The sequence below is a fragment of the Octodon degus genome, unplaced genomic scaffold (assembly GCF_000260255.1).
Source record: "Octodon degus isolate 3935 unplaced genomic scaffold, OctDeg1.0 scaffold00344, whole genome shotgun sequence".
In the NCBI taxonomy this organism is placed as follows: Eukaryota; Metazoa; Chordata; class Mammalia; order Rodentia; family Octodontidae; genus Octodon; species Octodon degus.
The window spans coordinates 566760-576560 of NW_004524920.1; the positions used below are offsets into that span (position 1 = coordinate 566760).

At 50.3% G+C, this 9801-nt stretch overlaps 2 protein-coding genes across 3 annotated transcripts in view; both read left to right on the forward strand.

The window, feature by feature from the left end:
- Blvrb (biliverdin reductase B) overlaps positions 1-2342 on the forward strand; it is a 23348-nt gene extending 21006 nt beyond the window's left edge. For both annotated transcript variants that reach the window (XM_023708294.1, XM_004647986.3), the window contains exon 5: positions 2087-2342. In XM_023708294.1, the coding sequence (XP_023564062.1) occupies positions 2087-2244 (158 nt within the window). In that variant the 3' untranslated portion in view covers positions 2245-2342. The remainder of the gene's footprint in view (positions 1-2086) is intronic.
- A 3295-nt stretch (positions 2343-5637) lies between these two features.
- Sertad3 (SERTA domain containing 3) lies at positions 5638-9322 on the forward strand. Its single transcript, XM_004647987.2, has 2 exons — positions 5638-6029; positions 8094-9322. The coding sequence occupies exon 2, from the start codon at positions 8100-8102 to the stop codon at positions 8703-8705; it is 606 nt and encodes a 201-aa protein (XP_004648044.1). The 5' UTR covers positions 5638-6029; positions 8094-8099; the 3' UTR covers positions 8706-9322.
- Positions 9323-9801: the final 479 nt, after the last annotated feature.

Sequence of the window (9801 nt, forward strand, 5' to 3'; positions counted from 1 at the left end):
CCACCCTGCCCAGTCTCAGTTGCAGTCTCAGCACACCCCAGGCGCTGGTGGGGTCCAGCACAGGCGCTTTAGTCCATTGAGCTATCTGGCTGGCCCCATAAATCAAGTGGTTTGCCACTGGATTGCAGCCCTGAATGTGACCAGTAGATTCAGTTTGCAGCCCTGAATGTGACCAGCAGGTTCAGTCTGAATATGACCAGTAGGTTCAGTCTGCCTTCTGTGTATGATTTTCTGAGCACTGCTGGTGGCCTGCTAATCCACTAGGGTTAATAATAGGTCCCAGGCTAACCTCTCTGCTTTATCTTGTGCCATCCAACATATTGGCTGTTTCCCTTTCTCAGAAGTACAGTTTGCCTTTTCTTACTGAGTGTCTACCTCCTGAGAATAGGGATCCTTACCTGTTTTGTCCCTGCTAGATGTTGACCACAGGCTCATTGTAAGTGGTCGTTTTGCTGTGGCCAGGTACCTGAGAAAAACAACCCAGGACACGAAGCCTTGTTTGGGCTCACAGCTTCGGAGGCTGCAGTCCATGGTGGCCTCCCTGCTCTAGGCCTTGAGGCGGGGCAGAAACTTTATCAGGGCAGAAGGAAGTGGTGGAGCAGAGCTGCTAGAAGCAGAGAAAGATGTGTGGAGAGAGGGAGGGACCAGGCAGGAGCTACAGTGCAAACTCGCTGCTTAGGCTCCACTCCCTCCGTCTCCATCTCCTTCCATCACTTCCTAGACGCCCATCCCGTTACAACTCACCAGTGGATTCCTCCACTAAGTTGGTACCCTCATGATTGAATCCTTCAAAGAGCCCATTCACTGGGAACCATGGCTTCAACGATGAGGTTTTCGGGGGGTCATTTCCCTTATTTTTGGCTATCCAAGGGATTGAACCCAGGATCTTTTCACTAAGCTATGTTGCCAATCCTTTTTTTTTTTTTTTTAAACATATTTAGTACAATGTCTACAGGATCTCACTACACAGAACGGACTTGTAGTGATTCTCCTGTTTTCAGCCTACCAAGCGCTGGGATTACAGGCGTGCGCCACCATACCTAGTCTCAATGGTCATCTCAGTGTGCCCCTGGGAACAGGGCCACACCGGGGACCAAACCCCAGCTCTACCTCTGCCTCAGCAGGTGCTTTAATCTGCTAAGCTATCTGGCTGGCCCTCCGTGTGTGTGTGTGTGTGTGTGTGTGTGTGTGTGTGTGTGTGTACAAGATCTTACTATGCAGTTCAGGCTAGCCTTGAGCTCACTTTGTAGCCCAGACTAGCCTGGAACTCACAATGATCCTCCCGCTTCAGCCTCCCACGTGCTGGGATTACGGGTGTGTGCCACCACACCCTGCTCTGTTTTTACTTTTTTTTATTTTGAAATAGGGTCTCCATAAATCCCCAGGCTGCCTGGATTTAATTTACAATCCTGTTGCCTCAGCCTCCCAGAACGCTAGGATTACAGGTTTGTGCTTCACACCCGGCCCTGATGGAAGGGGCATTTGAGATAACAACCATGAGAAATCTAGCCTAATAGGGTGAGGTAAAAGGATTTCAAATTTGTGCCCAGCTTAGGTGAATTAGCAAGACCCCTCTCAAAATAAAAAATAAAAAAGGGCTGGCTGTGGTAGTGCAGGCCCATAATCCCAGTACTCCAGAGGATCACCATGAGTTTAAGGCTGGTCTGGGCTACACAATGAATTCAAGTCCAGCCTGAAGTATATAGTGAGACTCTCTGAAAAATAAATAAATAAATAAATAAATATTAAAAAGGGGCTGAGGGGCATATTAGTATGAGGGCCCTGGGTTCAAGCATCACTACCATGAAAATGAATAAAAACTTAAAAGGGCTGGAGATATAGCTCAGTACAAAGACCTTGAATTCAGACCCCAGGACTGGGTACATGGTGTGTGTGTGGTAACTACTACTACTCTAGCAATGACCAGTGAGGATTTGTGGGACAAGTGAATCAAAGGATGCAGGAAGTACTGATGCATGGGTGTCAGCTCCCTGGCTGTTATGTCCACCGGTAAGTGCCCTGAGCTCATGTGGTGGGAGATGGGAAAGGACACCATTTCACCTGTCGCCTCTGTCTCATTTCCCAGGGGATCAGCCACTCACTGGGGCCTACACAGTGACCCTGGATGGACGAGGGCCCTCAAGGGTCATCTCCAAACATGACCTGGGCCACTTCATGCTGCGCTGCCTGACCACCGATGAGTACAACGGGCACAATACCTACCCCTCCCACCAGTATGCCTAGGCCCCCAGCCCTGCCTGGGAGGATGGCATTCTGGGAAAGGAGGCACAAAGAAGGGAGCAATAAATCATGAGCTACAAGCTTCCATGTTTTTTCCAGACCACATGACTCTTTGTCTCTGCCTTTGAGAATTTCAGCCTGTGCGTGATTTTCTGGGTACCCCTTTGTTCAGTGACAGACTAGCCCCTCTTCTGTATGTACCCGGCCCTGTGCTGTGAGCCCAGCATTGGCCAAGTGTGTCAGCTTCTCCCTGCTGTGAACAAAATACCTGAGAAAAACAACTTAGAGAGGTAACAGTGTATACTGGGTCATGCTTTCAGAGGACTCTGTCTATGGTCACCTGGCTTCATTGCTTCCAGGTTGGTGGCAAAGCAGAAACGTGACAGAGGAAAGTTTCCCACCTTGGTTGGAAGCTAGGGAGAAGGGGAGGGACACAGATCTAGTTCCCAGTGTCACACACCCACGATCCATTCCCTTCAGCTAGGCCCCCACTTCTGTCACCTCCCATAAGGGGATCAAATCCTGATCTCATCAGTGAACTAATCCACTTGTTGAAGTTAGAGCCCTTCATGATCCAGTTGCTTCCCCTGTAGTCCATTAGCTGGCAACTGAGCCTTTAGCACTTGAGTTTGGGGAATACTTCAAATCCATGCCATGAAAAAAACAACCAAAAAACTGGTGAGATAGCTCAGCGGACTAAGTGCCTGCCTAGGCAAGTACAGGAACTGGGATTCTATCCCTGGCAACACACCCCACCCCTGGGCACACTGAGCTGGTGACGGAGTCCTGGCACGGTAGAGCATGTAATCCCAGTGCTAGGGAGGCTGAAAACAGGATCACTAGAAGTCCGATCTGTGTAGTGAGACCCTGTACCAAATACATTAAAAAAAAAAATCCAAACCAGAACACCAAGGTGCCCAGGAGCCCCACTTTTCCTGATTTCCTGCATCTCAGTCAACTGGGAGAGGTACTCTTAAAGAATAAAACCCAGAGTGGCCAGAGCTGTGATGAGGAGAGCATGCAGGGCTATGGTAGCCCAGAAAGGGTGCCAGACCCAGCCTGGGGCGCCTAAAGCCTCTGTGGAAGTAAGACGTATGTTCAACCTGAAACTTGGCTTCTTAAGAATGAGCCAAGAGAAGGTTCTAGGACAAAATAGTGTTCTAGGTAGAAGAAACAACATGGGTAAAAGGAGGCTGGAAAGCACGTGGCTTGTTGTGTGTGTGGTTTTTCACTTTCTTTTTGGTGTACTAGGTATTGAACCCAGATGCTAAGCTATTTCCTCAACCCATTTTTATTTTCAGAAGAGATCTTGCCGGGTGCAAGAGGATCACTCTGAGTTCAAGGCCAGCCTAGACTACATAATGAGACCCTGTCTAAAAAAAGAAAAAAAATCCCAGGGCCTGCCAGATAGCTCAGCAGATTAAAGCACTGATACTCAGCCACGCCCCAGCGCATGCTGAGACTGCCATTGAGACTGGGCGTGGTGGTGGGCACCTGTAATCCCAGTAGTTGGGAGGACGAAAAACAGGAGGATCACTACAAGTCAGATCTGTTTAGTGAGACCCTGTAAACCCTGTACTAAATACATTTTTAAAAATAATAAAAATAAATCTCAAAACAACAACAGAAAAACCCCAAATAATCAAATGGGATCTTGTTAAATTTCCCAGGCTATCTTCCTGCCTCAGCCTCCCAGAGTGTATTACAGGTGCATGCAGATTACAGGTGTGTGAAACCATGCCCAGCATTTCATTGTTACTGATTTGAGACAGGGTCTCACTCTGTAATCCAAGCTTGTCTGAAACTCAGTCCTCCTCCCTTGGCCTCCCAGGTTCTGAGATCCCAGGCACTGTGCCACTACACCCGGTTCAGGTTAATGTTTTATAAAGCTTCCTTCAATTACTGAGTAAAGGGGGAATCAGAGGGAGACAAGAGTGGAAGCTGAAGGGGGGGGGGGAGAAGCTGGGAGAGCCAGACCATGACAGGGACTTTGGAGAGCACAGGGGGACAGAAGTATCCAGGAAGAAGCCCAGGGTGAAACTTCCTGATTTCTTCTCCATCCTTGGCTGCGAATAGCTCAGTGGTAGAACACTTACTTGCCTAGCAAGTTCAAGGCTGTTGGTACCATCCCAGCACCCACACACACACACACACACACACACACGCAGGAACTTCCTTCTTCCAGAAATAGATGGAGAAGCCACCTTCTTTCTCCCCTTAAGGCCTGAGGCCTGTTAGGAGCTGAGGCTGGGCGTTGCTGGTGTGCACATCAGCAGTGTTTTATCTTGGCCCTCTCAATTTCTCTGCCACATCAAACATTTAACTAACTTTCAAAGAGTGTATATTCTGTGTCCAGCCCTATGCTAGATGCTGAGCCGAAAAATGGGGTACTGAGCCCCAGGGGACTCACAGACCAGATAGTGACTGCCCCAAACCCCAGAGCTACAGGAGCTAGAATGGACCCTAACCCAGGAAGGATTTCTGGGAGAAAAATTCTTGGAAATAGAGTCCCTAGGAATTGAAGAACATTTTCGGGACGAGGAAACAAATGTGAGACCCAGAGGCGGTTCATTCTCAGTTCTGAGTGTTTGCTGTGGACCTGGTCATGTTTTAAATGCTGACGATAAGACCCTGAAAAAAAGCATAAAATTTTGGGAGGGGTGGAGGCTTTTTCTGTTTTTCATTTTATTTTTTGAGACAGATTCTCCCTTTGTAGTTCAGGCTGACCTTGAACTCACTTTGTAGCCCAGGCTGGGCTCAAACTCCCTGGGATCCTCCTGCCTCAGCCTTCTCAATGTTGGGATTACAGGTGTGCCTCACCATGACCAGCTATTTTCAGTTTTTCTAAAATGCTCTATGGAGCCAGTATGGTGAGACAAGACTGTAAACTCCAGCAGTTGGGAGGCTGAGGCAGGAGGATCACTGAGAGTGTGAGGCCAGTTTACGCATCACTGTGAATTACTAGCCAACCAGAACTACACAGACACCCCGTCTCAATAAAGAAATAGAAAAGCTGAATATCGATCAGAAAGCAAGTACAGCGAGACGGGACAGATGGTGAATGGGTCTGTAGCAAAAGTAAGCAGTTTGAACAAAGGCAATCTTCCTTAAGAGTGTCAGCATGAGGTGTCTGGGGACTCAAGGTGGGTCACACCAACTCATCTCCACTAGTCTCTTAAGATTAAGGGTCCACGCCTTCTGGAGGGAGGAGGGCGGTGCTACGGTCGCCCAGGCAACACAGGCCGCGCCAAGCAATTGGTTAGCCTTCAGGTACGTCACTCTCGGAGCCCCGGGATGGAGCCTGCTTTAGTGGCTTAGCCCCGCCCACCCGGGGAGCGGCTTGGGGGAGAAAAGCCAAGGCAGTAGGTCTTGCTTCGTGACGAGGTCCAATCCTGGTACAAAGGGGACGCAGAAGGCAGTCTTGACGAAGTTCGAGGAAGGTGTGTATCTGAGTTGAAGGAAGTGGTACTAATCGCCCGCCACTCTACATCCTAGAGATGTACCCCGGCGCCCGATGAGTCTCAGTCCTTTAAATACTTCTCGGCGCTGGAAGAAGAGGGCAAGTCGCAGGGCGCCTGGCGTCCGGCCGTGGCTCCGCCCAGCCAATAGGCGCCCCGCAACGGGCAGGACTCCAGCCAATCGCGACCCGCCGATCGGCTCCGGGGCGGAGCTAGGTGGCCCGAAGCTAGACCGAGAGGCCAAGGGGGAGGTGAGCGAGGTTCCTGCCCAGCCTTGGTGGGACGCTGCAGGCGTTCCGGGAGGTGGTCGCTGCGAACCTGGACGCAAAGGTAGGAGTGGCCACCTGTCTGGGGATTTACCGTGGTTGGGGAAGAGTTGGAGGCGCGCCCCGAGATTGGCGGAGGCGGAGTCTGGGAGGAAGTTCAGGGTACAGATTAAGGGTGACGGTGGATGGTTCGGAGTCCCCGCCGGAGGTAGAGTTCGAGGTGCTGGGCGGGAGAAGAGGCAGAAGCATCAAGTAGAAGGAGCTTGAAGCTGAGACACGGGGTGTTTGGAGAAGCTGGAAAAGGAACTTTTAGGGCAGGGAATCGGAAAATTAAGACAATTTGGGTCTTTCCTCCGGCCTGAATTTGGGGGTTCACACTATTGTGGGTCCCGAGCATTTGGAGAAACCAAGAGGAGCAGAGTCTGGAATCTTTCACTCCAGGATGCCGCGGCAGAGTGCCAGGGAGAGTTTAGTGTTCGGCCTTGGAGCCAGACGGAGAGTTTGGAAGTGAAGTCCAAATGCGTTTGGAAGTAAGAAAAATAGGAGCTAGAGTGTGTTGGGGTCCTCATTAGCGATACCGACAACTGTCTCCCCGTCGGGGAGGCTGGGAGAACATTTGTCAGGTTTGAGCTTTGAGGGTTTAGGTCTGTAGACCCGAGGGCAATTTGGGGAAGAATCTCAGATTTTTTTGGGATTTTAGGGAACCGGGAGAAAGCAGATTTAAGGCTGGAGTCCGGTGGGGGAGGGGTATTCCGGGCGTGGAGCTGAGATCGCTGCCGGGGAGGCAGCAGGGGGCGGGGCTTTGCGGGCGGCGCTCGGCAGCTGGACGGCGGGGTCCCTGCCCCCATCATTTGGCCCCTTGTGCGCATGCCTTAAGGGAGGGCGGGGAGTTGTGCTTTGGTGGCGAGCTGGGCCCTCTGGGGATTGTAGTGCCTGCTCGTTGTAGGTGCGTGTATTTTTCGGCCCAAGGCCCACACTTCCCCGAAGCCCTAGGGCCAAATTGGGGCGTTCCTGGACGCGGAATGGAGAACCTAGGGAAGGGCGGGGCGAGTGGTTGGGCAGGGCGGAGCTTGGCGGTAGTTGAGTTCTAGCAAGTTTTCTTATGGGGCGCCTTTTGGGGAAGGCTGAAGGGTTGGATGGAAGGAATGAGGAAGGCTGCTCTGTTCTTGGGAGCTCTCCCAGTCAGTTAAGGAAGACAGCATGGACAGACATAACCTCTCAGTAAAAGAAAAGTCTTCCCTGTAAAGAAGCGCCCGGACGCCTCACAAATAGATTCTCTTTAACAGCGCCATGTGGTACAAATATATTAGGCTCTCAATCAATAAAGCTCTTGAAAAGACAGTTAACGTGTGTTCATTAAGCACTTGCTGTGTGCTGTGCCCCGTGCACGTTAGACATGGCGTCTTAGGATGCTGTGCGAAGTATTTTTGCAATCCCCGTTTTACATTTGAGGGAAACAGGCCCAGATAGGTGATATCATGTCACTGGTTAAGAGAACACAGCCGAGCAGCGTCCAGGGCCGAATTCCAGCACACAAATCCCTTCTTCTGGCCCAGGTCTCTGCTTCACACTTGTCTCTTGTGTAATGTGTTTGCAGAAATGAATACAGAAGAAAGTTTTAAGACTCAGAGGGATTGGAGTGAGTTAGGATCCTTATTTTGCAAATGAGATTGAGCCTCATGGATGTAAATTCACTATTTGAGCCCACAAAAGGAAAAAAAAAAAAAAAGGCTTTAAAAGCCCAGCTAGTCACTCTACAGTTTGCTTTTTGTTTTTTCAGTGTTGAAGATCAAACTCAGAGCTTCACACTTTACCTCTCCCCTCTATTTTTATTTTGAGACAGAATTGCCAAGTTACTGAGTTTTCAAGGCTGGGTTTGAACTTGTGACCTTCCTACCTCAGCCTCCCAAGGCCCTCAGATTATAGGTGTGCACCACCACCACCCCCAGCTACATCTTGATCACGTGTATTTAACTCCTCAGCCTGTAGGGTTCAGACTATCTGCATTTTCTACAGATGAATAAACAGAAGTTCTTGTAGTTAAAAATCACCTATAGGTATGCAGTCTTGCCTAAGAAAATGAGATATGAATTGCCCTGTGTCCCCCTTCCCCCTCTTCTCTCCTTAGGGCATCATGGTAGGTGGCTTGAAGAGGAAACATTCCGATTTGGAAGAGGAGGAGGAGGAGGAAGATAGAAAGTGGGACTGGAGTCCAGCAGGCCTTCGGAGCTACCAGCAAGCCCTGCTCCGTATCTCCCTGGACAAAGTCCAGCAGCGCAGCCTGGGTCCCCGAGCGCCCAGCCTCCGCCGGCACGTCCTCATCCACAATACCCTGCAGCAGCTCCAGGCCTCCATACGCATGGCTCCAGCACCTGCCCTGCCTCCCGAGCCCCTCTTCTTGGGTGAAGAGGATTTCTCCCTGTCTGCCACCATTGGCTCCATCCTCAGGGAGCTGGAGACCTCCATGGATGAGACAGAACCACCTCAAAATCCAATGGCTTCCCCAGGCTTCCAAAATGAAGTGCTGCCCCAGCCTGATCCAGTCTTCTTAGAAACACTGAGCTCTCGGTACCTGGGGGACTCTAGCCTGGATGACTTCTTTCTGGACATTGACACCTCTGCAGTGGAAAAGGAGCCTGCACTGGCCCCCCTAGAACCTCCACACAGCGTCTTCTGTGCCCCTGGGTCCTGGGAGTGGAATGAACTCGATCACATTATGGAAATCATTCTAGGGTCCTAAATGTAATGGGGAGGAGCCTTCCTCACATTAGCCATGATGGGCTAGATCCCTGGATGGGTGGAGTCAGAGACAGAGAGTATGTGTATGTATTAGGGGCTCTAAACAGTCATTGGCCTCATTTCCTCCCATTTCAGGGTTCCACAAACTTGTCTTGCATGTGTATGTCTGGTTACCCTAGCCTTCTGTGAAGGTGGATCTTCCTGATTTAATTTATCTGTTCCAAATGCCTTAAAGGGGCTCCGTTTCTGGGAGTCTGAGTTCTCACACATTTCTTCTGCCTTTTCCCTCCAGTTCCCACTACCCTTGTGACCCCTGGGGCTTCAGGGAAGGTGGAGCTGGGCCTGTCAGAGGTTGACAGGTGGGTGTGCTGCCAAGTTGCTCTGGAAACCCAGGCTCTTGTCTCTTGAGGGAATGGGAGGGGCGGGTCTCCTCTACAGAGCTGAACCCCAGTTTCTTGGCAGGACCCCAGTCCCAGCAGCCTCCTGATTCATAACCAGGCCGGACCACGTGCAATAGAGTGGAAACCAAACTGCTCCATGCCGCATTATTTAAAGGAAAGGCAGGGTTTGTGGTGGCTTTGTTTGTAAGTTTTTCTAAATAAAAGTATTTTGGAAGGAGTGATATTGTACTAAGTTGCTAATGTTCACTGGAGTGGTGGGAGGGACCTGGTAAGTTTTCTAAACATCTGCACCTTTTCCCTGCTGAAGGTGGGACAGGTGCAAACACTATATGACAGAGAATGGTTAAGAGTCCTGTCTACTAGATATGGGGGCACATGGCTGTAATCCCAGCTCTTGAATGGCTAAGGCAGGAGGACTGCTTCCATTTGAGGCCAGCCTCAGCTATGGTGACTTTAAAGCCAACCTGAACCAGATAGAGATAGCTCGGTAGAACAAGGGCTTGCCTGGCAAGCACAAAGCCTAAATTCAATTTCCGGTTATGCCAAAAAAAGGACACAGTTTTGGGGCCGAGGAGATGGCTCAGTGGAATAAGCGCTTCCCTGGCAAGCACAAGGGTCTGCGTTCAATCCCCAGTTCTGCAAAAAAAAAAAAAAAAAAAGACACAGTCTCAACAGAAAAAGAAGAGTTCTCTGAAG

What these genes read in the sequence shown, in the direction of transcription:
- Sertad3 (XM_004647987.2), top strand. Translation starts at nt 8,100, where the DNA reads ATGGTAGGTGGCTTGAAGAGGAAACATTCCGATTTGGAAGAGGAGGAG.